Below are 26,623 nucleotides of genomic sequence, written 5' to 3'. Positions count from 1 at the left end.
ACGCCCACCTACTGCCATACTACTGTACCAATAAAAGGTAGTTCTCTCACACCACTACTTCATAGAATCGGACGCCCACCATCGGATTCTCAGCTCTACCAGCAACTGACCGTAGCCTTATCCAAGTCACTTAAGCTTTTCAAACCTCAGTTTCCTCCTTATAACACGGGGCTACCTACTTCAGAGTTGCAGGGTTTCTAATTTTTATTGAAATACAACACAGAGAAGTGCACAGATCACAAGGGCACGGCTTGATTTTTCATACACTGAACATACACGGGGTTGTCCTGGGAAGTGAATGAGATGTACTCAGGCTCATGGGACGGCTGCACTGGCATCCTTGTGTATGGATTGAGAACTGTCAGCCATCGTCCTCCCACCCATCTCTACCCTTGGATTTCTCTGCTGGGTGGGTGCCCACTCACCCAGGATGGAGCCAGGAGGAGACATCTGGAAGCCTTTTCAGAGAAAGAAGAGAGCGGGCGGTCAGCACTTGGATGGGCTGGGCTGGGGACGAGCCTTTTGAATGGGTAGAGGAGTCGACCCAGCAGGCTGGAGGAGGTTAGGGTCCATTAGAGCATCATTACAGCTGTTTCTGAAGCTCCAGCCCCAGACAGTGAGAATCCCACTGGGTCAGACTTCAGCCCTGCGCCCGGGGCTATCCCCACTCACCTGCCACCCATGCAGACCCTAATGTGGGCTCTTCTACAGACCTATTTCTGGTCATTCTTCCAGAGCTCCAGCCCCAGTGGGTCCTCCCCTACTGCTAGTCCTTGCAGCCCTGAAAAGCCAACCCATCTGTAGACAAAACATAGCATCTGCATATCCGAGGAGCTTAATATCCTGCACTGCCCGCTGCCACCAGACTTTATCATTCCCCGGTAACATGCTAGGGATGCCAGAATCACCCTCACCGCCTTCCTCTCTCCCCACCTTCCAGAACCCCAGTCACACTTCCTGGCCTCCTGTCTTCTTCTAAGTGCTTCTTAGCTGCTTCTCTTACTCCAGGCCCCCATCCCTCCCGTGGACTTCCTCTGGGACCATTCCTCAGAGAGGAGGGGTCTTGCCTCTCATCTCCCATCTAACACCTTCTCACGCTGGCAAGATGCTCTCCCTAAAACACTGTTTTCATCATGTCATTCCTCCTGTTCACTGGGACCGGATCCTCATTGTCAGAAGGTGTGAACTCCTCAGCACAGCATTTGAGGCACCCCGCAAACAGAGCCCTACCCTGTAGACACACAGGGTACCAGACACAGAAAAGTGCTGTCTGCTTTTGCCTGGGCGCTGCATCCACCGAGACGTGATCTTTGTGCAAATTAGACAAAGAATGTTCCAGGTTGGGCGGTGACAAACATTTGCTATGGGATCTTCTCTTTGGGGGCCGGTGCCACGTGCACAGAGAGAAGATGGGTCACTAAACTGCCTAAAGGATCTATTGTAGTTTCAAGAGCTCTGGACTCCACAGTACAGAGCCGTCAAGGTTACCTGTCCCATTTCTCCTGCCGTGTATCTGGATAATAACCCCCAACACTGTGTGGTTTCTCCTCCTATCTGGAAGAGTCTAACTTACAAATATATGAATATACGCCTTAGGAGCACAGCTCATTGCCTCCTGGCAGGCCTTCTTCCTTCCCTGCCATTGTCCATGTGGCCACCAGAGGGCAACCTCTACTCACAAGGCCAATCTGTCACTCTCCTGTTTAAAGCCCACCCCTGGCTGGCCAGCCCCTACCTACAGGATGGGTGCAACCCAGAATTGCTTGTTCTTGCCAAGCAGGCTGTTTCTCAGCTTTGGGCTTTGCTCAGGCTTCCCCTTGCGCAGGAGGGACCCTGCCCCTCTTTGTCATCTGGAGGGGATTTCTTTTTCTTGCCTCACCCCGTGGCATGTGGGATCTTAATTCCCAGACCAGGGATCGAAGCAGCTCCCCGGCCCCGGCATTGGAAACGCGGAGTTTTAACCACTGGACAGCCAGGAAAGTCCCCAGAGGGGAATTTCTAAGACGCACTTCCCTTGACCAGCCAACGTGTCAGGCTGGTCCAGGGCATCCTCTGCTCTGCATCCACGTAGTGCTTCCTGAAGATCTAGCGCGATCCTCTGTGTCGCTTTAAAACATCAATTTATCAAAAAAGTTGGCTAGCTTCAACATTAATAAGGGCAATAACAGCATTGGATTGCAGCACATTAAGCCTGTTTAAAATCAGTGGGTTCATGACGGTCTGAAAGTAATAATTGATCACCACTGAAAGATGCTGAGGAACCACCAAATTATTTGAACAGTTAACAAATAAAGGGGAAAATGTAAGCATTTATCCGGTCTTTCCTTCAACAAACTACCTCTAAGGGTAATCATAGTAGAAGAGAACAAGTTTCCTTTTATAGGCATATTCCAGCTGGGGGGGGGGGGAACCCCAGAATGACAGATTAAGAATATCGCCGTTTTGTAACCCCTAATAAATGATTGGATTTAGGTCAAACATCAATATTCGATAAAATCTCAGTAAGACAACCATATTTGAGCCTTTGGGGGAAGGATGCAACACCACCTATAGCTTGGACATGAAAAAACTGGAACTTTGGGAAACTTTCAATTCTGATTGGTTGCGGAAACTAGAGGTGGGTGAATGTTGGACCAATCCAAGCGTTTCTGGTGGCAGAGGGGAGTCTTCTGGTGAAAGGGAAGGAATTAGGGTGTGATCGCATCTCCTTCGGCCACTAGTGACCTTTTCCTCCAGCACCTTGAACTTTTGCAGGTCCTTTCCCACACTGGAATGTATTCCACCTTGACTGCGGCTTTGTGAGATGCACAGTGTGTTAGCAGTTTCAAAAAATCAGAATTGGGGGGAAGTCTTATTTTTAAAAAAAGGTTGAGTGACTTATTTATTGGCCTATTGGCCTTGAAGTCAAGAGATGACTCTGATCCCTTTAACTCTTGGGGTGGCTTTGTGTATGGAAGTCCAGGAACACGATCCTCCATCTCTTCACATTAGCACAGCCAGTGGGATTACCAGGTTACGGAGTGATTACCTTGGAAAGTATAAAACTGGGATGAGGTAGGTGAGAGGTCAACTTCTGTGGGAAGCGGGGGGTATGGGAGCTGGGCAGGAACGAGAGTGGAGACAAGGGGGTGGTGTCCCATCCTCCGCAGCACTTTACAGGTTTTAAAGGACGTTCACATCCATCCCTTGCCTGGTTCCTTGCAGGTAGAACTGCAGGTGTTTTTGTCTCACTTTATGGGGTGGGGAGCTCCCAGGAGTTAAGAGCCTGGGTCACCAGCTTGTCCAGAGTCAACAGCAGAGCTGCAGCCACTCCGGTTCCGGATCTGCACTGTGCTCTCCCTCCCCCCCTTCGTCCACCCACCGGGTTAGCACGGATGCCCAGCCGTGTGCACAGAGGTCTGTGTTCTTGTACTCGGGTGTCCTCAGGTGTACATTGAAGTCTTTCTCTCTGCGTGCTGCCCCGCGGGGGCCTTGCTGCCTGATGGCAGGTGAGATGCCCGCGGCTGAGATGTCCGTGGCTGAGTGGAGCTGAGCCTGCCAGTGCGGAGGGCTGGGAGGGGGGCGTGAGGCTGCTCGGCGACCCCCGGGGAGTGGTGGCCCGGCTGACCCGTCTTGGCCTTGCTCTGCTCCTTTCAGCTCTTGGCTTCTGCCACTTGGTGTCTCTACCCTTCCTGATCTTCATGAGTTTCCAATTTCCTCTATCAGTTTCTCCGACCAGGTCCCCAGGGTGTTGGGGTCCGCGTCCCCTTTCCAGCCGCTGTTACTTGTCTAGCAGCCGGAGGTCAGAGAATGGGGCTGACGTTGCGGGAGGTAGGGGCGTGGCTCCCGGAGAAGGGGGACTGGGCGTGGGGGGTATTCCCGGACTCAACATAGAGATGCTGCGGACATGGGGCCATAACTAAGCCAGCAATCAGGCCCCTCCACCGACGCTCAAGACGCCTCCCCACCCTCAGTCCCGCCCCCCACCGGGACAAGGGGCGGATTCTCGTCTGCAGGGCTAGAGGCCACCCAGCAGCGCCCACCTCGCCGCCCAGGGGCCACTCCGCTTTCCCAGGCGCCCCGCCACCCCACCGCCTGCCCCCAGCGCCCGCCAGCCCCCGGTGGCAACCTAGTCCGCTCCAGATCCGCGCCACGTTTCCTCTGCATCACTGGGGTTTCCTCCCCTCGGCCGAGCCCGAGCAGAGCAGCGACCGCGCGTACCGCCCGAAACCCGAAGCTCTGGGCGCCCGAGCCCGCGTGCAGGACTGAGCAGACCCGGCCTTCGCATCGGAACACTCCGAGTCGGGACCGGACGGCGGCGGCCGGGTCCCCGCGCGTCATCGGAATTTGACCCTCGGAGCTCCGAGGTGACCCCGCTCTAGGTACCGTTCGCTGTCTGCGCGGCCGGCCCCGATCGGCTTCTCAGCAGCCAGTCCCTGGCCCTGGCTTGAGAGAGGTAGGGGGGCAGCCAGGCCTGGGGGCGGGGAGCTGGCATGCTCCTCCCCCGCGGAATGGGGACAGCAGAAAGCCACGCCCCTCAGGGGGAGAGAGCCTCTGCGCCTCCTACCGCCCAACCCATCCCAGCCCCGCGTCCCAGATAACTTGAGACCCGACTTCGCCCAGGTGTTCAGAGGAGCTTTCCCTCCGCCTCCCATCGTCATTTGGCTCCCACCTGTCCCAGTCTGGTGGGACTGGTGCCCAGGGGGCCCCCTGCCTAGTACACAGCTTCCTTCGGGATCTCCCTCCCGCCTGCTTCCCCAAAAGACCGGGGACCACCCTCCAATACAGCCGCCCCTTCTCCATGATCGTGGCCCTCTGAGGCACCCCCTCTCCCCAGTTCGTTGGTCCATCTTCCTCATCCCCTGCCCCTGCCTCACTTCATCTTGTCTCCCCTGCCTCTGCTCTCAAGTCTCTGTTCTCTTCCAGCCTCTGCTGATTTTCTCCTCCCCGTGACCCCTTTCCCCACCACACACCACGGGGAGAAGGGGGTGTGTCAAGCTGCTTTCTATTTCTGGTCTCCTTGGGGAGGGGGCGCGTGCTAGGACTTGTTTGGCATCTGCTGTGCCCTGTGTCACGAGGTGTCATGTCTGTGACTTGGTATCAGTGCCTCTCCCCCACCCCCCATCGTCTCCAGGTTGCCTTGGTCTCCTTTCTGCCTCGGCTCCAGTCCTTTTCGCTCTCTTCTTTGGGCGCTTTGTGTAGCTGCGGTCTCTTTGACTCCGCCTCTCCTCTCTCTGCTTCCTCTGCTCCGTGTTCCAGCTCAGAGAAGCTGCGACCTCAGGGCCATCAATATTTCAGGTGTGTTTGGTGGGACAGAGATGGGGTGGGGGATGGGCTCCCGGCATGCCCAGCGACGACTCCAATCATCCTCTCGCCAGAGTGGATCATTCATATTTATGAGGTTGAGAGAAAGGATACAAGGATGATAAGGAAATGCTGCTCCCTTTCCTGGAGCTTGGTCCAGGGGGTGCTTGGACTACATTTCCCATAGTGCCCAGGGGCACAGGGCTGCCTCTGTCTCTGCCTAGACACCTAATGGGAGTTAGAATTCAAGGAGCCACACTGGAGGGTGGGAAGGGATCAGAGTGTGGAGCAAGGGCTGTGGGGCCAGCTGGCTGCTTTCACTTGGCCTGTTTCCCCTGACCTGCTTTGTTCCCAGCTCCCACCTCCTCCAGGGTTGAAGGACCTTAGAACTTTTGCATCTCCCCCAAAGGGAATAGGAGTAGAGCGCCGGGGAAGAAAAGATGCAGGGTGAATTAGCAAGTTCCCCGTTCTTTCCTGTGACCCTGGGAATCCCCTCCCCTTACACACATTTTATCTGAGATGCAGACACTCTTTGGCAATAGTCTCCCCATCTTGAAAGTAAGAGGGAAAATGGAGCCTAATGTCTGCACCTAGTAGGATGTGTTCCGGTCTACAAGTTGCTCACATTCTGCCCCCTTATGGGGGCAGTGGGGAATTGCTGGAATATCCCTGAAGTACCAGCCTGTATGTTCCAGGGACCCATGAACAGCTGATGAGATTGTCTGGAGATCCAGATGGGAGCCACAAGCTAACCTGCTCCTCTCTGGGACTCATCATCCCCAGAACCTGGCGCAAGTAATCTGACTGAGCTCATTTTTGGCATAGAAATTATTGACGGTGGGGAGAGGGCAGTGTGTGTTCCTCCCGCAACCTCATCTCTGCTTCTGAGTCAGCTTAACCCTTAGCACTTGGAAACTTTGACTCCTGCCAAGGACCCAGTCATGCCTATCCTTGCTCTTCAGGCTGGGGTCGGAGATCTCCCCACTGGCCTGAGATCCAGGAAGATTTAACTTTTAGCCCAGCTTTGTCCAAGCTGACTCACCTTAGGCAAGATCTTAACCATCTCGGGCCTTGATTGATTTCCTCTCTGTGAAAGGAATGGGTTGAACCTGACGGTCCCTAGTGGCCATAGCAGGGGCTCTAAGATCCTTGAGCCTGTGCTTCTCCCTGCCCTCTGATGATACTGGTCTGAGCTGTCTTAACGTCACCCCAGCTTACCTGGGAGAGCCTTAAGCCTAAGAATTAGATGGAAAAGAAAGCGGGAGATGGAGCCCTGGTTTTGAAGCTTGTTTGTACTGGAACCACACTGTGCTTACATAAGCCATGTTTGTGATATGGAAGCTGAAATTATCCCTAACCCGCCCCTTGGTGCCCCTGCTGGTCCCATCTCCTAAACCTAGGTCATGTTCTTGTAAAAAAAAAAAAAAAGTCTAATCATCCCCAAATCACCCTCCTCAAAGTAGCTGGTATGTGTGTTCCCTGGGATGTTGGTTACTGAGGCTTATGTAGGTTATGTGAGTGGACAATTCTAATTGGCTGAAAGAGAGAAGAGGGGATTTGATTGGTTGATTTGGTTGGTCTGGAGGAGAGAGATCTGGAAATGAGGAATCATCCGGACTTGGGGACGGGCCTTTCTCTTTCGTCCTGTCTCTGGGCAGGGGAAAAAGAAGAGCTGGATGCCAAAGGGGTACCAGATCCACAGGCCATTGACCCAAACAGGAAACTCTGAGGAATGGGAAGAGCAGGGGTAGCCTGAGTGGGAGATGAAGCAAGGATTACAGGAAGAAATTTCCCAATAAGAAGAACAGACGAGAGAGAGAAGGGCGTGTGGATCCAGGGGCCCAGCCAGTGAGGGTGCGTGGCGGATGTGTAGAACTCGGAATAGCGGAGGAACCTGACAGCCTCTGTAATTTAGAATTCCGAGCACAGAAAGAGGGGAGCAGACAAGAGGGGGTAGTCTGGGGTTGGGAGCAGCTAGAATGGGGTCTGGACCCCTGAGTAGACTGAACTCTCGCACAAGAGGGCCTGAATGCAGGAGCAGCTAAGAGATGGGCTCCGGGGCGGAGCTAAGAGGAAGCTGGGAGTAGCAGGCTCCTGGGAGTGGAGCCACGGGGCGTGGCGAGTGGGCAAGGACCTGATGCTCAGGGGTCTGGAGCATCTCAGGAGGTGGAAGAGACGCCCGCGAATGATCTTTCCGCGGGCTCTTGAATCCAAGACCCAAGTGCTGAGGAGAGCTGGCCCAGCGCCCGGGGTGGTGACGACGGAGTGCTCAGCGTGTGGGAAGAGGCGAGCCCTTTGAACGGAGAGCCCTGGCGGGGGTGAAGGCGGGGCGGGGGCCCCCTAACGGCCTCGGCCCGCAGATCGCCCTGGGGTCGGTGCACGTGATCGACGCTGGGGAGACGGCTCTGGTGGAGGGGCTGCGCGCGGCGCCCTGGGAGTGCGGCGAGGGCGTGGCTGGGATGCTGCAGCGCCTCTGCTCGCAGCTGGTCAAGCGAAGGCACCCGGGGATCAAGGTGGCACGACTCACCCGGGACGACCAGCTGGGGTCCCGGGAGCTGAAGCAATAGCACCTAATCACCAAGCAGGTGAGAAGGACAAGGGAGCTCGGATGGGCGGGCCTGTCCCCGAGGGGCCTCCGGGCGGTGTCACCCTATATGCAGCCAGTTGCCGGCTTTCCTTCGCTCCCGGCTCTGCCGAGTGGGGGCGCCCATGAGCCCTGCCCTGGGACTCCCAGTCCTTACCCAGGCCCTTTTGCCCAGGGAAAGTCAAACAGCTCCCGACTTCCCGTCTTTAAATCCTCCATCCTTACTCCAGGAGGCTGGAGCCCAGGCGTCCCGACTTAGTGTCCCCGCCTCTCTTCAGGGACCCAAACATCCTAATCTGAGCCTTTGTCCTTCCCCTTCGTCTCCCGCATCCTACTGACTGATCAGCTTCCCTCGCTTCCACTCTTGGGGTCCACATCCCCACGACCCTGACTACTCCACATTGATCTCCACTCTCATTGGGGATCCAGGTTTTCGGAGGCCTTGCCCCTGGTTCCTGCATGCTCTCACATACCCCACTTCATCCGGCCCCGCACGGTCGGCCCTCGAGGGGCCCAGGTGGGAGCCCGTGGGTGTGAATGTGGGAGTGACGGTGCCAAGAGGAGCCGGGCTCGCAGCCCTCCCGCCGCCCGCCCCGCGATCACTCGTGCCCCCCCCCAGGGCATCCTTTTGGTCCAGCTCAACGTGTCGGCCCTGCTGGAGGGGTTGGGCGCGCGGCTGGAGGCTCTGCGGGCCTTCTCGCCGCTGCCCACGGAGGCCGTGTCGGAGGCTGGCGGCGTCGTGGCACGCCTCCCCTGCTGTCGCCCTCTGTGCAGCGCGACGTGCTTCCGGGCGGGACCATCATCCAGGACTGGCAGCCCTACCGGCCGAGCGAGAGTAACTTGAGCCTGCTGGCGGCCAAGGGCCTGGAGTGACACGTGAACAGCCGCGCGCGCCCGCGCGTGCTCACGCTGTGCACGCGCCCCTTCCCCATCCCACCTGGCGGCAACGGCACGTGGCGCTACGTCAACATGTCAGCGAAGGCGCGCAGGTTCAGAGCCAGCTTCTGTGGCATCTGCAGCGCCAGGCCCCGCGTCTCGTCCACCTCAACATCATGTGCCAGCTCTTCCTGGCGCCCCAGCTGTGGTTACAGCTGGCTGATTTCTGCCAGGCTGGCTTGGGGCTCGAGCTGGCCAAGGGTTATACCGAACAATACCTGCTGGAGGCCGACATCTGAGGCCTCTCCAGTCGGAGGGGAGAGAAGATGCACTTTAGACCCACCTCCTTCCTCGTATCCCCCCAAGCCCCGCCCCTGCTGTTTTCAAGCTCCGCCCCTCCCCCTGCCCTCGGTCATCGGCTCTGCCGCCTACACCTACCCGCAGTCCATCCTTCCCTTCCCTTTTCCCCTTACATCTCTGTCTGCCATCTTGACTCTAGCGCCCCCAAACGCAGTTGCCCACACCCTGATCTGAACCGCCGGGTTTGGGGAAGCCACTCGCGCTTCTGTTGTCCACCCATTCCCTTTCCCTGCCAAAGAATGGGTTCCTTCACAGCTTCGGAGCCTTTCCCTGTCCGTGCCCAGCCTGGGAGTGTACTCTGCCCTTTGTGGCTTCTCCCTTCTGCTCCGTCGTGGATGGAAGCTGGCAGAGTGTGTGCAATGCCCAGTACCCGGCCAGGAGCACAGTTGCCCGATACGTATTACTTTTCTTGCTCCCGATCTTTCTCAGGCCCCCAGAGCTTGCCCTCTGCTCCTCTCCTCACCGTCCTCTCAGTCTCCCGTGCCTGGACCTCTCTTAGTTCTCCGTTGTCCATTTGTCTGCCCCTCCATTCCCCTTCTCCATGGTCTCTTCATCAACCGCCCTGTGTGTAATATGGAGAAGGACCTGTAAAGGAAATAGATTTATAATGCCCCACCCCCATTTGGCCCCTGCTTACGCTCTGGTGATGCACTTTTCTGAGGCTGCCTCCTCTGACTGGGGTTTCCTCCAACTTTGCACAATGGTGCTATTTTGCAGACTCCCTTCCCTATGCCCCCAACCAGGGACCCGAAGCAGGCCCGTGAACCAGAGGGTTCTGGGTGGAGAGCCTGGTGTAGTGGAGGGCAGGTCGCTCAGCCTGGTGCGAGTCTGTCTCCTGCTTCTACCCAGGCTGCCTCCTAGCGTGACTGGAACCCCCTCCTCCAGATATTTCTGGACACCCCTCCCATCCTCTTGTTCCTTTATGCTTTTTGTGGACTTTGACAGTCTTCTATTTAAATGCAAGTAGTAACAGCTGCATTTGCACAGCGATGTCTCCTACACGGGATCCTCACATCTCCCGCAGAGGGAGGAGAGAGAAACTCAGACTCAAGTGCCTTCCAAGTGGCTCACAATAGCTGGTAGCCTGGCAGAGACTAGAAACCAGGTGTCCCCAGCCCAGAGCATACCTCAGAACCTCACTGTAGCTGGAACTTCTTGTTGGACAATGGACAGCGAGCACAGGGTTCGCTGGGGATGGAATCAAAGACATGGACAGAGGAGGGCGCCAGGAGGTGGAAGAAGGTGGACAAAGCAGACAGCCGCTGCTCCCCTCTTTCCCCCCAGTTCCGGCTGCGCTGCTGTGCCTTGCTTGGCTGCCTCCTGCACCTAACCAAGCTGCCCTCCTCCCTGTCACTTCAACCATGGCTGTACTGCAATAAAACGGGCCCTTGGCCCACCTTCTGTGTCTGTTTCACTTCTTCTCGGTGGGGAGGGATGAGCTGCATTGTCCTCTCCCCCTTCCCCAGCAGCCTGTATCAGAGAGGATCTCTAAGCCCTGTGGCACTGGGGCTAATGACTTCCTGGAGGGGAGCTGGGGAGGGCTGCTGGCCGTTGCGCGCCCCTACCCCCCACACCAGCCAAGCGGCAGAAAGAATTGATTGCTCAGAACCGAGGCGGGCAGCGGCACGGCGCTTGGACTAGCCCCCGGCCTCGCTTTCCCCTGGACCTGGGAGTCTGCCGCTGCTCCAAATTCTTGCTCTCTCGCAAGTTCCCCTTGGCATCCAGAACCAGCCTGCCTCATTCCCACGATCCAGGCATCTAACTCCCAGCTCTCGGCTCTCTCGCGGCCAGCGCCCTTGCTTTCTCCCCATTCCTGGGTGGGCACCGCACGGAGGGGGAAGAGGTGGAGGGAGCCTGGGCGCCGCCCCGCGGGAGCAGAGCTCCGAAGCGGCGGAGACTGCGATCCCGAAAAGTACCACGCGGGGGCGCCAGGACGTGTGCGGACGCGGGCAAGGCAGCGCAAGGTGGTTTCCGTCCGTGTGAGTGTGTCCATGGGCGTCTTTGTGTGTCTGTGTTTCTGTACATGTGTGTACGAATCAGGGGGTGTCTGGGTGGGATATATTCGGGGCTACGGGCCTGGCGTACCCCAGAATCATGTACTCCAAGTGGCTTCTTGACGAGGAGGCGCTTGATAGGTTACTATGTACGTGTGGATGGGGAAGCAGGGGACTGTGTGTATCGTCGCGTATGCAAGGCATAGCCTGTGAGTCTTGGATTTTTGAAGTTATATTCCTTTAGGGCTTTTATGCCCTCCCACCATCCTGTGTAAAAGGAATCGAGGGCTCTCAACCTGAACCTCCATTACACTGGTCACATCTTCAGCATGTGCCTGGACAGGTGACTCTGCTGGACTAGGTGTGACATTGTGTTTGTGTAAGTGGGTGTGTCTCAGGATATCAGTGTAACTCTGAATGATACTGTTGTTTGTGTGTTTGTGTGACAGGTGGATGCTGGAAGAGGCTGGTTCAGGATTATGGAAGTACAAAATTTCCTTTCTCCTGTTAGCTTGTGTATACCACCTTCAGGGGTGTGTGTGTGTGTGTGTGTGTGTGTGTGTGTGTGTTCCTTTCTCCGTCTTTCCAGTGGCTGTCTCTGTGTCTCTCCTCATCTCTGTCTCTTTCCCTCTTTCTCTTTTCCTTTCTTGGTGACTCATCTCTGCGGCTTTGCCCTCCCCCAGCTTGCTGGGTCTCCCCTCCCCCACCCAGGAGTGGGTGGGGGTATGAGGGAATGGGACCCTGGGACTAAAAATCAGGGTGAACACCCCTTTATTACTCATCATTCCCAGACCCACCAGTGGCCCGTAGCTCTCTCCCAGTCCCCTTCCCAGGACTCCCCACCCTCCTGAACTGGGGTGGGCAGGGGATAGGTAATGATGTGTTCTAATGGGGTCATTTCCACGGGGTTCTTCAGCACTTTCTTTCAATTCAAGGTGGAGACCCCTGCCTTTCTCATAAAGTGCCCCTCCCTGCCTGTCCCCCCCATAGCTGACGCATTGAAAGGCTGCAGAGGTGAGTCACCGGTTGCGGGGAAGGGAGGAAGAGAGGGGAGGTGAGCTGCGGGGACCCCCAAGCCCCTGCCCTCTTTTCCTTTCCCAAACCTTCTCAGGGAAAAGACCCAGTGCTTTACCCCCTCCCTGGGTTTTCCAAATCTTCAGCTTGGATCATTACTTGGTTGGAGCCCATCTTCTCTTACTACCCTCCTGGAGAGTATGAGAGATTCAGAAACAAAGATAAAGAGACGGATTTACACAAACATCTCAGAGCAAACACCAGGCATCCCCTCCTGGTCCCCTTCTCAGCTTTGCCTTTCCCAGCTCTGTCTCTCATTCCTCTTTCTTTCCTGCCATCTCCCTCCTCTCCCAAACTCCAGGAACCTGTCCCCAGTCCAGCTCTTTTCCAGAAGCCCCTAGAGGCAGCCAGGTGTGAAGGGCATAGCACATTTTTGAGAGGTGGGGTACGTGTGAACGAGCTGACCCAGGCAGGGAACTGGGATAGAGAGAGGCAGAAACAGACCCAGAGATTCAGAGTCCATGCAGACACAATCCAGATTGTGGAATCACCAAATCTGTTGCCCTGGCTTCCATCTCACTGCCCTCTCCCCCCTGTCATAATGACTGAGACTCTTGGGATGTCGATTTCTGAGAAGCTCCCCTGGACTTCTGGGCGGAGTGGAGGAGGGAAACATTGGGGAAGAATGCAGGAATGAGGGAACACTCTAAAAAACGCGGGGCAAGACTTGAACTTGGGGGCTGCAGATGAGTGGCTAGGATACTGAGGCTTTTCTGCACAGAAATCTAGAGGTGAAGGTAAGTGGGGGAGGGGCAGGAAAGATCAAAAGCACATAGCAGTCCACATAACCTGTAACATATATCAACTGACATGGAAGGACCCAGATAAGTGCACAAAGACACACGTATTATTGACACACCAAGCCAGGCACAATTTTCAGACACCAGCAGATACCCAGACTGGATGCACTCAAACTCCCAACCGCACAGGTATACAGGCACTCAGAGGGATCAGGACCCACACACACTCACACTTACAGAGACACCTGGAAACAGGCAAAAACACAGCTCCGCAGATTGGAAGAGAAAATTACATATTTAAATTGGAACACTACCATGCCCATCCACTCTCTAGCTGATTAAATACACAACTGGTCCCCCCATTTCCATTTCTTTTTCTTTCCCCCTATGTTTCACTAATCTCGGGACACACACAAACACAATGCACACGTATGTACATGCATGTGCACATATACAAGCCCACAGGAACACAAACAATTTCTCTAGATGCCCATCTCCGTCATCTCATACTTGGTCTCTTAGCCCCATCAGCCTCTCAGGCTGCCCCCCCCCACCTCGCCTCCCTCCCTCCCTCTTTCCTTCTCTCTTGGATGGCTTCCCCTCCCCCCAACAGATGTCTGAGCCATCTCTCTCTGATTCATCCTCCTCAGGAAGGTAACGTGACCCCCCCCATTCCACTGCTCTCGGTAACCAGGCAGGGAGGATAAAGGGGAGTGGGTTGAGGAGGAAGACGAATGAGGGGAACCCATAGGGGCAGAGGGATGTCCTAGATAGTCTGGGGAGGGGATGCGGCACAGTCTCAGGTCTGTTGCCCCCTCCTCTCCTTCTTTGGCATCTTCACAGTCACCTTGGTTCTCCTATTTTTTTTCTCTTTAGCCTGATGCTTTACCTGTTCCAGATGCCTGCCTGCCTGCCTCCCTCTCCTGCCCCCATCTCTTCTCTCTTTCCTCTCTCTCTACTTCTCCCCACCTCTTTCCCCGCAGAGCTGATGGGTTTTCTTCTGGGAAAGTGGAGCCACTGATGGAACCGAGAAGCCACTGCTGGCTATAGAGGGAAAGCACGTGAGCGTGTGTTTGTGTGTTTGTGTGTGTGTGTGTGTGAGAGAGAGAGAGAGAGAGTTTGAGAGAGAGAGAGAGAGAGAGAGAGAGGAGAGGATGAGGGTCAGTGCTAGGAAGAGATGAGGAAGAGGTTGAGGACTGGCTCTGAAAGAGTATCTGAGCTCCTGACATACAGCTCTGATCCCGGTTTCCAGAGTCTTAGGGCGCGGGTGCCCTGTGTGTGCCCACAGGCACCCGTGTCCGCAGTCCTTGTGTGTCTGGCATGTGTCATTCCACTCCCCCCTTTCCCTGCCCACGCCCCCGCACAGCTCTCTGCCTGCACCGCAGCCCCCCTCCAGCCTCCCTCCCTCCCGTTCATTTCTGCAGTGGCTGCTCCCCTTGCCTCCCTCCCCTCTCCCCTGCCCCCCTCCTCATTTCCGTCCTCCCCCACCCCCGCCCACGGCTGGTCTCCCTTCACTGGACCCGGCTCGCTGATGGATTCTCTTTGCGCAATCTGTGCGTCATCGCCCCCCATCCCCCCGGAACCTCTAACTGTCCAAGCCCCCAATCCCAACCCCTCTGGCAGGAGATGCGGACGAGGGGTCTGGTGGCAGAGAGCGGCGATCTCTGACGTTGCACTCCCACCCTCCACGCCCCCCTCCATCGCGTTTAAATCTTCCCTTTAAGCAATGGAGAGAGATGGAGTTGAGTCACCCCCCACCTGCGCACCCCCCTCCCCACCTGGTCTGCTCTCGTCCTCCAAACGTCCTTTGGGGGGTAGCAGCGAGAGGGGAAGAAGCAGGAGGGTGGTGGGGAGAGGTGGTCTGAAAAGGGGCCAACAGAGTCAGCTGGACAGAAGGACAGACACACATTTTTTTCTCGAGACACGCACAGACCATGAACAGACACGACACAGAGGCACACACATCCTCAATCTTTTCCCTATCTCTTCCAACTCGGATCCTTTCCGACAGCATCACCCAAGCCTCAAGATCCACCCATGTGCCCCGGCCCAGGGCCCGCATCCCGCACCGCAGATCCGCGGACAGCGCCCGCAGGCGCGCAGAACCATCCCTCCTCTCTCAGGTTCACGCCGTCCTTGGGCGTGTTCCCCACGCACCGTGCAGTCGGGGAATGGGGAGTCTGGCCCCCTCCTCAGTTTTGGAATCCTTCTCTTCCCCCTTCCCAGTGTGGATCTCCTATGGGTCCCAGTCAGACGCTGGGAGAGCCCCCACCCTATTCCGCTCGTCGGGCTCCCGCCGCTGCAAGTTGCTCTGTAACCCACCCTCCCGCCTTGCAGCGTCTCTGAGTCCACCCTTCCATTCATTCTGCCATTCATTCATTCATCCTTTTCTCCTCGTCCCTCCTTCATTCATTCATAGCCCCCTGCCCCGCCCGCCTCAGCATTTCATTCATTCATTCCTTCATTCATTCATTTCCCTGGTGCCAGGATAGCGCACACCCCTCCAAAGAGGCCTGCAGCGCGCAGGCGCGGGCCGGGAGAGGCACGCATCCTCCAATCGCTGGGCGGCCTCCCGCCTCTAGGCGCCCGCCCGCTTCCCCATGAATGAACATTGACGTCAATGGGGCGGGGCGATTCCCACGTGACCCCGCGCGCTCCTCTTTATAAGGCGGTAGCGGCGCGGGCGCTGTCCAGCGTGCTGAAGCCTGAGCGAGCGAGTCTCCCGGAGCCGCGCGGATCCAGCTGAGCCCAGCCCACTGGACGCCAGACCTCGACCATCGCTCGTATCCTAGCCACCGCTCGGAGCCGAGGCGGACGAGTCCCGATCTTCCCCTGTCCCCACCCCGCCCCGACCCTCCTCTCCACCTCCCGCGTCGTGGCACCAGCTGGTAAATACTCTGCTGTCCGTCCCTCAAACCCTCAGCAGCCGTGGGCGTGAGGGAGGGTTCTCTCTCCCCCAGTTGGGAGTGTTGAAAACACAGCGGGGAGCCCCCGGGAAGGGTCCCTGGTAAATGGGGGAGTCGCCGCTCTTCTCTTGCTGCTGAAGTCGCCCACGCACCATCCGGGGAGTCCTGTGGGGAGGGAGCAGAGATTTTTTTTTTCCCCGTATCCTTGCTGCTTAGTACGTGGGCGCTGCCAGTGAGCTGGCTCAGGGAAGGGGGGCGAGGAGGCACCGGGGGAGCAAGGGTTGCAGGCGTTTTCCCATTTACACGACTCCAGAGATCGGCACATCTTCCTCCTTTGCTCCTAAACGTCCCTTTTCAGGGTAAGGTTAGGGGGATAAGGGAAGCCCCGGCTTTCCTGATTAAAGGTGGGGGAAGGGAATATAAAATCAGAGAGCGGAAAATTCTTACAGAAACCCTCTCTTTCTTTGGTCACTTCTATTTTTTCACAGTCTCCGGCAGCCCTTCGGTCATGAAATCGCTCAGGTTGCCGGCTCCTGTCCTCCTCTGCTTCCTTCTACTGACCAAGGGGTTGGGAGCAGCGCCCCCGGGGCACCCTGAGGCTCAGCCACCTCCCCCCAGCTCTGAGCATAAAGAGCCGGTAGCCGGGGACGCAGTGCTCGGGCCGAAGGATGTTAGCGCCCCAGAGGTCCGAGCCGCTAGAAATTCAGAGCCGCAGGACGAGGGAGAGCTTTTCCAGGGCGTGGATCCCCGGGCGCTGGCCGCGGTGCTGCTGCAGGCACTCGACCGCCCGGCCTCGCCCCCAGCGCCTGGAGGCTCCCAGCAGCGGCCAGAGGAAGAAGCAGCAGAAGCTCTGCTGACCGAGACCGTGCGCAGCCAGACCCACAGTCTCCCAGCGCCAGAGACCCAGGCGCCCGCGGCCCCGCCTCGCCCTCAGACTCAGGAGAATGGTCCCGAGGCGGCCGACCCCTCCGAGGAGCTCGAGGCGCTAGCTTCCCTGCTTCAGGAACTGCGAGATTTCAGTCCGAGCAGTGCCAAGCGCCAGCAAGAGACGGCGGCAGCAGAGACGGAAACCCGCACGCACACGCTGACCCGAGTCAACCTGGAGAGCCCCGGGCCGGAGCGCGTGTGGCGGGCTTCCTGGGGAGAGTTCCAGGCGCGCGTCCCGGAGCGCGCGGCCCTGCCGCCGCCTGCTCCCCCGCAATTCCAGGCGCGTATGCCCGAGAGCGGGCCCCTTCCCGAAGCCCACCAGTTCGGGGAAGGAGTGTCCTCCCCCAAAACACACCTAGGTGAGGCACTGGCACCCTTGTCCAAGGCGTACCAAGGCCTGGGCGCTCCCTTTACCAAGGCGCGCCGGCCGGAGACCTCACTCCTGGGCGGCTCTGAGGCGGGAGAGCGCCTTCTACAGCAAGGGCTGGCGCAGGTGGAAGCCGGGCGGCGGCAGGCGGAGGCCACACGGCAGGCCGCGGCCCAGGAAGAGCGGCTGGCCGACCTCGCCTCCGACCTGCTGCTCCAGTATTTGCTGCAGGGCGGGGCTCGGCAGCGCGGCCTGGGGGGTCGGGGGCTGCAGCAGGAGGAGGAGCGAGAGACCGAGAGGGGGCAGGAGGCGGCGGAGCAGGAGAGACGCGGCGGGGAGGAGAGGGCGGGGGAAGAGGATGAGGAGGCGGCGGAGGCGGAGGCGGAGGCGGAGGAGGCGGAGAGGGCGCGACAGAACGCGCTACTGTTCGCCGAGGAGGAGGACGGAGAAGCCGGAGCCGAAGACAAGCGCTCCCAGGAGGAGACGCCCGGCCACCGACGAAAGGAGGCCGAGGGGGCAGAGGAGGGCGGGGAGGAGGAGGACGACGACGAAGAGATGGACCCGCAGACAATCGATAGCCTCATCGAGCTGTCCACCAAACTCCACCTGCCAGCGGACGACGTGGTCAGCATCATCGAGGAGGTGGAAGAGAAGCGGAAGCGGAAGAAGAACGCCCCTCCCGAGCCTGTGCCGCCCCCCCGGGCCGCCCCCGTCCCCACTCACGCCCGCTCCCCGCAGCCCCAGCCCCTCTCCCCCGCCCCGGCTCGGGACGAGCTGCCCGACTGGAACGAGGTGCTCCCGCCCTGGGATCGGGAGGAGGACGAGGTGTTTCCCCCGGGGCCCTACCACCCTTTTCCCAACTACATCCGGCCGCGAACACTGCAGCCACCCGCTGCCTCGCGCCGCCGCCACTACCACCACGCCCTGCCGCCTTCGAGCCACTATCCCGACAGGGAGGCCCAGGCGCGGCGCGCTCAGGAGCAGGCGGAGGCAGAGGAGCGCCGGCTGCAGGAGCAGGAAGAGCTGGAGAATTACATCGAGCACGTGCTGCTCAGGCGCCCGTGACCGGCCCCGCCCCCGCGCGCCGCCGCGCGCGCCGCCACCCCCCTCCGTGTCGCTCCTTTCCCCTCTCAGTGTTTGCATGCGCCCGGCCCCGCCCTCGGCCGCCGCCCAGCCCCGCCCCCGTCCACCCCTCCGCCCGCGGGCCGCCCCGCCCCCGGGCTACGCCGGGACCTGTCAGACCTCTTCGTGCGTCGGAAGCCCGAAATCCCAAACTCACTCTCGGGTGTCTCGGGGCCAGCAGGGGGGGGCGGGTAGTTTGTGCGAGTTCCCTGCCCCCGCGGGGCCCCGTCCCCACCTAGTCCTTCTCGGGATGTCCCGGTCTGAAACCGGAAAAAGGATTTCCAGTTAACTGTGTGAAGAAGTGTCTGTCTCCCGCCCTTTGGGCCTCCCAAGAGCCTCTCCACCCTCTCCGGATCGCTGTGAATTTACCCCTTCTTTCCCTACTCTGTTGTAAATACCCCTCACGGAGGAAATAGTTTTGCTAAGAAATAAAAGTGACTATTTTATTAGGACTTTGTTCTCGGTTATTCACCCGTCCCCTTGGGCCTGCGTGGTCCTTCCCAAGGGGCGGTGAGGGAAGCGCCATCCACAACACCCATCTCCTGCTCAACAGCGAAGGTTGAGTGACAGAACCTCTTTCAACCGTATTCGGCGTGGGGGAGAGGGCGTAGAATAGGCTCACATCCTTTAGGAAACCCTAAATTCCACTTCCAGCTTGGGGGTTAAAGTCACAGGTCCCCAGGCCCTGGCAGAGAGATGCAGAGCGGACACGGTGCCACAGCTCTGAGTCACCTAGTGAATCCTTCTTTGCACGATCTCAGGGCCACCTAGGCAGTGCTGGTGGCTCCCGCCACCCCTGCTCCACCTTACCCACCCACCTCCCTTAACTGCTCCCTAAATTCCCTGGTCCTATGTACCTCACAAGACACGTGGGGAGGAGGGGTTGGCGGCCACGGAAACATCCTTTTAACTGCTTCTCAAGCCTTTTCTAAGCATAGAGGATGGGATACATCCTTGAACTCTGGAGTCTCCTCCCCAAATGAAACTAAACCAGGTGAATGACCACAAAGAAACCTCAGAGGAGTGAAACCATGTCCCCAGGAGTTGCTCCTCCCTGTCTGAAGGCAGCTCAGGGAGCTGGAGGCACCTTGGTCAGCGGCCACTGAGGTCAGAGAGACACTGAGCTCACAAATCTGTTTGGGGGGAGGGCGGTGCCAGGTAAAATACAGGACACTCAGTCAAATTTGCATTTCAGATGAACAATGAATACATTTGCACAGGACACGCTTATCCTAAAAACATTATTCATTACCATAACAAATTGAATTGGGTATCTTCATTTTTTTGGCGGGGGGCTTAAATCTGGCAACCCTAGTTCCAGGGATGAGTGGAGCGGGCAGTGCTGCTTTCCCGTCCTGACTGACGCAGCAGCCCTCCTTCACAGAGCCTAAGCCAGGCAAAGTCCAGAAAGGCTTTTCCTTTTATTTTAGAGGAAAAGAAAACAACATCAGACACTTTCCCCACCCCACCCACTTAGCTCCTGCCTCACCGGGAACTCGGAGTGAAGGAGGGACAGGGCCCGGTCTTCTGTAAAGCCTACCCTTCCCCCAGCCCTCCCTTTCCTCAAAGTAGCAAGGTTAGAAAAAAATTAACTATGTTGCTCCTCCCCTGGAACTGAACGGAGGCCCCACTGCAGCCAAGAAGGAAGGGGAGGAGACAGATGAGGGAAAAGGACTTCCCTCTGGAGACACGGAGGTCCCCCTCCCAGGCAGAGAAGCTGCCCTGGCTGGCTGCGGGGAGGGCTGGAGGTAGGTTATGGGGCAGGGAGAAGAGAAGAGCCCTGAAAACCTTTTCCCTTTAACCTGACATATTTATATATTTACAGTTATAAGGGTGGGGGGGGGGAGTTTGGGGTGACATTAGTTCTTCAAAGGCAGGGGATGAAAGCCAAATAGCACCCCCGACTTGGTCACATTTTCCTGCCTCCTAGCTCCTAAAACCTTCAGTGGGAAAAGGGGAAACAGGAGGTAGGGGGTGGAGGGAGGGAATGTTTGAGGGTCCTGAGCCCACAGCTCACTGCAAAAGAAGGTGAGGCAGCAGAGGAGGGGCAGCTGGGTCCCACCAAGAAAAGGGCCACCGATGCCCTGCCTCTCCACCAGCTCCCCACATCTCCACGTGGCCCCGGGCGGAGGCTAGGCCAGACCCATCTCCTCCAGCACACTGCGCGGCGACTCGTCCTCCTAAGGCAGAGACAGACAGAGGGTGATGTGGAGACGCCAGGAGAGGCAGACAGGGTGAGGGAGTGGAGGGTAGGCAAGACAGCAATCGTAAGGACAGACAGAGGAGGGGGAAGCACAAAGAGACACGGGGAGGGAAGAGAGAAGCCAATGTGAGTCCAAGGCTGGAACAGCTGGGGACCCTTGAGGGGAGCTCTCCAGCCTCCCAGGAGCGCCTCCCAGGTGCACCCCCCCAGAGCCAACCATGGCAAGGAGTGGGGTCCAGGGTGAGTCCCCCACCACGCAGAGAACCCAAAGCCAAGAGCTTGGCAAGCAAGGGGCTCGGCCTCAGTATCCAAAGGGGAGGGAGGAAAAGTGGGACTGGGGGCTGGGAAACTGGCTTTCCCAGGGCTGGGGGTGGCAGATGGTTGGGTGCGGGGAGGGAGTAAGAAGTTGGCATCAGGTCCCCGAGGAAAGGTGGACCAGACTGCAGAGAGATGAGTCATTAGGGTCTGAGCAGAGCAGTAGCAACAGGGTGGGTGTGTGAGTGCCAGGGCACGTGTGTATGAGTGTGCACGTGTGTGTGCGTGTGTGTGTGTGATGGGGGAGCTGGACCAGTGAGATGGCAAGTTGGATTCTGCCCTTTCTCCTTCTGCAGGGATGAGCCCCCCCCCGCACCCCATCTCTCCCCCTCCTCAGAGCCAGCTCAGGCCGGCTTGCTCATCATTGCAGGTTCCGGTGACTCATCTCCCTGCACCAAGGCTCAGCAGTGGCACAGCAGAGAGGGGGCAGGCAGTAATGGTGTGAGGGCGGGGGTGCCGGATAGAAGGGAGAATCAACAACCAGGCGCCCTCGACCCCAACCCCCAAATCCCCATGGCAAAATTTTGCTTCTGAGAAGCAGAGGCTTTGAGTATGTGTGTGTTTAAAAAAAAGAAAGAAAGAATGACCTATCATGTGCCCCTTCTCCAATTCTCTGAGCAACCCTAAATGCCAAGAGTAGCGTGGGACAAAGGCGATTTGGCTGGGATGAGATACCCTGGGTCTTGGGAGAAGGAGGGGGGAACTGGCACAGGCGGCCGTCCACCACCCCCACTACCTCCCACCCCGAGCAGTTAGGGCTTGAGGGCCAGCTGGCCAACCAGGCGCCTTGGGGGCCAGACGCCACAGGGAGGGTGGGAAGGGGCAGCTGGGGCCCGCAGGCAAGGTGTCCAGAGCAGGGAGGGTGCCCTTGGCCTTGGTCCTCTTCCTCCTACCCCTCACCGTCCCGGCCCGTACCTCCTGCAGCAGGTCCGCCTGCTCGATAGCCTTCAGCACACTCTTCTTGGAGGTGTCCTGGACGTCACCCCCCATCAGAAACTCATCCAAGATGAAGTAGGCCTTCTCAAAGTTGAAGATGATGTCCAGCTCGCAAACCTGGGAGGAGGGGGGGGAGGCAGAGCTGAGTGTCAAGGTGCATCTCCACCCCCCTTTTTTCTCATCACGGTTCCATGGCCTTCGTGACCACTCCTGCCCACCTTGGGTTCTTGCCCCAGGTCTATGTCCTCCCAACCCCTAGGCCTTAGTCCTTGGTTCGGCTTTTCCTTCTCCTTCTCTTGCCTCTTTCTCTGTGATCATGAGACATGAGTTGCTCTAGTCTACCCTTGACTCCTGTTGCCTTCCCCCCAGATCTGCGACACAGTTCCTACCAGAGGCTGGGCTAGCTTCCCTCCCTAGGCACAGTGACAGGGCAGGGAAGGAGATTCTCGATCATGGGGTAAATGACTTCGGTTCCAAGCAGCACTGTGACACTAACCAGCTAACTCTACATGGCATTTAATTTCTCTGAGTCTCAGTTTTCTCATCTCATTTAATTTCTCTGAGTCTCAGTTTTCTCATCTCATCTCACCAAAATCTGTTGGTGAAAAGACACCAACACCTACTCATAGGACGGAATGAGGAGCAATCAGGAGAACCTGAAAGCACTGTGTAAATTATTAAGTGGAATACAAATTATGGAGTTATTACTATTCCCCACCTAAGATCTGAGCTCACTGCCAGTGCCCAGACTATAGCCCAGATCAGTTAATTCAGAATCTCCAGGGGTGAGACATAGGCATCGCTATTTTTAAAAAAAACTTCTCCAGAAGATTCCAAAGCAAAGTCAAGGTCAGGAACCACTGATAAAAATCTGAACATGGCCTCTGTCCTTGTGTGAGAAGTTTGAGGTGAGCTCTAGATGGATTGACTAAGTGGCAGACTCTGGTCCCCACCCTTCCCCCCCCCCCCCCCCCCCCGCCCCGGGCTGATTAAGGGGCATGGCTAATAGGCTTAAGGCTTAAAGAGGGAGATTAACTACTGTTCTCACTGTTCCAACTTCCCCTCTCCTGAGTCTTCCAGGGCAGAGACCGGGAGGACCCCAGAGTTTGGTAAAAAGAGGGGATTGCTGAGTATAGCAATGGGTGGATGGGGAGACTTACGCTGCCGAAGTATTTGTCCAGGAGCTCCACGTACCGGTGGATCAGCTCCAGCGTGATAAGCTCGTTGTCCTGGCCCTCGATGGCGCAGCAGAAGTAGAGGCTGGCATATCTGAGGACAGGGGCACGGGAGGGACGGCTGGGACAGCTCCTGGGGCTGCTTTGGGACCCAGGCATTTTGTGCCCAAACCTCTCATTTCCCCCCATTCCCAGTCTGTGCCCCTACTGGACACAGGCGGGGTGGCCCCAGGGTGTGCAAATAGCAACTCACTCTGCCTCTCAGTGCCTCTCACAGACGCAAGCTCTTTCCCTCTCGACCTCTGACCTGTTCAGTTTGACTCAGCAAAAACCTGAGCCACGAATTCACCTGCTCAGAGGAGGAACTGGGAAGGGCTGGTGCACGTGTGTGTGTGTGTGTGTGTGTGTGTGTGTGTGTGTGTGTTAGGAAAGTGGTGCAGGATCTATGACTGTTGAATGAGGCTGCCAGGGACATGTGCAATAGACAAGATGGGGCCTTTGGGACACAGGTAGGTGCATGAAGTAGGTGTCAGGCTTGAGCAAAGCCAAAAGGGAACAAGAATTTCTTCAAGGTGAATTTGGAAAGTAAAGGCGGCCGGAGTTCATCGCTGCCCTCCGGATGTCCTTAGCTCTAAGCTCTTCCTGACCTAAGGGACTATTTCTTGGCCAGGTGAACCCATCCCAGACCCCAATCAAGCAGGATACAGGCAGGTCTGAAAGTAGGTGGGGAGTCACCTCTTATAGACAACTTTGAGGTCCCTCCACTCCAGGAAGCTGCACATCTTGGGCTTGCGAGCCAGAACGACCTGCATGAGCTCCCGAACCATCTTCTTTCGCTCCTTGTCCGAGGTGGCCAGGTACCATTTTTGTAGCCGCAGCTTCCCCTGCCGGCTGAACAGCAGCATAAATCGCATCTGGGGGTGGGGAGGAGTCAGAGCCAAGGGTCAGAGATTTGGTTCTCTGAGCTGGTTTCCTCCAGAAATACACAGCCCCAAACCCATCCCATCTACCTCTTCTCTACTCACGGCTCCTACTTTCTTCAAAACATCAGCCCTTGCTGTCAACACTGGCTACTCCCACCAGCAGGTGCCTTTCCTTGTAGGGGGTGTCAGAGCTTCTGAGTCTGTCATTTGGGTTCAAATCCTGCCTCTAGTAGTTGAGTAATTTGCCTTGGGCAATTACTTTATGTCTCCGGGCTTCAGTTTCTTGGTGTGTAAGATGGAAATAATAAAAGTACCTACTTTCCCGAATTGTTAGGTGGGATTGAAGGAGTTGATACGTGAAACAGTGCCTGACACGTAGGAAGCACTATAACACATTAGGTATCATTATTATTATTTCCTGATCTCCTGTTTCCTAATCCTGTTTTCCAAAGGTGGGTAAAATGCTATCCCGGTGACAAGAAGCCCATAGCTGATGTCAGAGATGTCTGCTTTCTTTCCTGCTCTTTCTATCCACCACCACGCTGAAATCAGGTATTTTGTTCTCAAGAAGCTACCTCAATCCTCCACCCCATCCTAGCCATACACCCTTGCTGATGTCCCCAGCACACTGCCCTCCAGTGCCAGTCCTGTGCTCAGGGGTATTCTTCACGTTAGCACATGGTATTGGGAGCCCCGGATTCCACCCTCTGCTCTCCTCGGCCCTCCAGGCATTTGGCCAGACATATTCCTCTTTTCCTCCTTTTAGGGTGCCTCCTGCTGAATGCCCACACTTCCCCAGATACCAGGTGACCAATTTCCCGTTCAGTCCCTCAGTTTGGACACAGCCATTCAGGGTGGCTCGCCTAGGGAATGTTTGTGGAACAAGCCCAGGGGGGTGCACTGGGGAGTGCAGAGCCCTCACTACCCCGTGCAACCACAGCTTCCCAGTTCGGGGGGGTGGGCGGGTCCGGGCCACATCCTGGAGTCATCTCCCTCTCCCTGGAGGTCTTCTCTTCGTGTACATTACCAGGGCCAGAGTCCTGGGTGTGCGGAACAGCACTAGTTTAGACGGCTAAGGATCAGAATTCGAGAGAACTGGGTTTTTTTTGGTGGCGGGGAAGGGGAAGCGCTGCTAGCGTGGCGAGTGGTCAACAGAGGAGCACAAGGGAGCCGTGTGCGGCTACGATGGGGGGTGGGCCGGGAGCAGGAAGACGGAAGGCCCGAGTTCCGGAAAGAGGATGGGGTGGGGGCCGGAGAGCCAAGAGCACCGGAACCGGGAAGCCAAAGCCTGGGTCCCCGAGAGCAAAACCTCGAGCCCACTTGGCTTCCCCACCTCACCCCCGCCTCTAGCTGAGGCAGGACGTCCACTCCTCGGACCCGGAAACTATCCCCTCGCACACACCGCCCTTCCCGCCGGCCGCCGCTGCTCTGGGCTGCACGTGGACAGAGGGTCTCGGTGACTTGCGACCCCCGCTGCCTCCCTCCGCCACCAGGCCCCGGAGCCTCCATTCCTCGGGCGACTTCCCTGCGGCAGTGGTTGGGACTCCTTGGATCGCGACCCGCGCGCTCCTCGTGGCTCCGGACGGTCCCACCGCCCCCTAGTCACCTCCCTCTCTCCCCACAAATGCGCCCCCTCTCCGCGCCTTCTCCCTAAAGCCATTTCCAGCTGGTCTTCCTTCCGAGGCCGGCTAGCCCACCCGCCCAGGTAAGTGAGGGCCTCTGAGGACCGGAGGGAGAAAGAGCGGCTCACACCGAGGGCGGCCCCAAGGACCCCTGCAGGTGCAGCCCACGCCCCTCGGTTCCCCCTCCCCTCCCTCTTTGCACAGCCTACCATCCTGCAGCCTCCGGCTCTGCGCGTCCCTCTTCGGCCACCGTAGGCGCCAGCTCCACTCCCGTTCTTATCCTTTTGCCTCCTTCCCTCCCTCTCTCTTGAAGCCCCGCCCCGTCCGCCGCGGTTCAGAGAACCAAGGCTTTGCGTACTGCGCAGGCGCCAATGCTGCGGAGCGCGCGGGCGGGGCTGGAGGTGGAGAAGCGGAAGCCATGGCAACCAGGTCCTTGACTTCAGCTTTGAGTAGCCCTGTCGTCATGGTAACAAGGCTGTCTTGTGGGCTGGTTGGAGGATGGGGGAGGAGGACAATGAGGTCCTCGCGCTTTGGAACCTTGGGGGAGAAAGGCGGGTAAAGGGGTGAGAGGTGGATGAGGTGACCGCTGGAGTTTGTGAGGAAGTAGGGTGGTTTAATGGAAAGGGCGTGGGCGATTGAGAGGGAGCAGGGTGGGAATTGTCTGTAGGGAAGGAGGAATGACGAGGAAGGCAAAGACAAAGGGTGGTGGTAGGGCAGGCATGAGAGAAGTATGGAGCTCAGAATAGACATCTACTGGGAACCTGCTAGATGCAGCAACAAAGTAAGAGAAAGGTGTAGGTAATGAGGCAGACGAGAAATAAAAAGAGAAAAGGAGGGGCTGAAAGAAAAGTGATGTAAGGAAGAGGGGGAGAAGCATGATTAAGGCGAAAGAGAAAGAAATAAAGAGAATCTTAAAAAGTTGGCATGGGTTAAAGCTAAAAAGGGACAATCGTAACCCAGACACAAGTGTAAAGATAAGAAGGATGTAAATTGTAATACAAGCTTTTTGACTGAGGATGTGCATGTGTGAGTGTGTATATTTGTGTGTGTGTGTCCACGTAGTAAAGGAGTTTGCATATAAATGGATAAGAGGAAAATCTTAAATTTTGTCATGCCGAAAACTTAATGGCATATTTCTAGATAATTGTTGGTAACTAATGATGCTATTGTTTTTGAGTAGCACTTGAAGCAAATGTTGGTAAGGCTCTACCTGTCT

General features: G+C 57.2%; 3 protein-coding genes across 3 annotated transcripts; 2 read left to right on the top strand and 1 right to left on the bottom strand.

Moving 5' to 3' along the window:
* Positions 1–5,322: 5,322 nt before the first annotated feature.
* On the top strand, positions 5,323–9,042 carry NAT16 (N-acetyltransferase 16 (putative); the record flags this gene model as incomplete). The annotated part of the gene is given in 7 exon segments (XM_082856838.1): positions 5,323–5,358; positions 7,644–7,847; positions 7,851–7,868; positions 8,487–8,618; positions 8,621–8,737; positions 8,741–8,837; positions 8,840–9,042. Coding segments are annotated over 7 exon segments (807 nt in total).
* Positions 9,043–16,325: 7,283 nt separating this feature from the next.
* On the top strand, positions 16,326–18,176 carry VGF (VGF nerve growth factor inducible; the record flags this gene model as incomplete). Its single annotated transcript, XM_082856394.1, has 1 exon — positions 16,326–18,176. One exon carries the CDS (start codon positions 16,326–16,328, stop codon positions 18,174–18,176), a length of 1,851 nt encoding a protein of 616 aa, XP_082712520.1.
* A 1,613-nt stretch (positions 18,177–19,789) lies between these two features.
* AP1S1 (adaptor related protein complex 1 subunit sigma 1) lies at positions 19,790–25,698 on the bottom strand. The gene is made up of 5 exons (XM_082856143.1): positions 25,617–25,698; positions 23,598–23,776; positions 22,848–22,956; positions 21,667–21,804; positions 19,790–20,413 (listed from the first exon to the last, which is right to left on the bottom strand). Exons 1-5 carry the CDS (start codon positions 25,617–25,619, stop codon positions 20,366–20,368), a joined length of 477 nt encoding a protein of 158 aa, XP_082712269.1. The 5' UTR covers positions 25,620–25,698; the 3' UTR covers positions 19,790–20,365.
* Positions 25,699–26,623: the final 925 nt, after the last annotated feature.

This window comes from Leucopleurus acutus, assembly GCF_964270905.1.
Source record: "Leucopleurus acutus genome assembly, chromosome: 16".
Classification (NCBI taxonomy): domain Eukaryota; kingdom Metazoa; phylum Chordata; class Mammalia; order Artiodactyla; family Delphinidae; genus Leucopleurus; species Leucopleurus acutus.
Note: the sequence above shows the minus strand (reverse complement) of the source record. Positions and strands in the feature narration are given on the sequence as shown.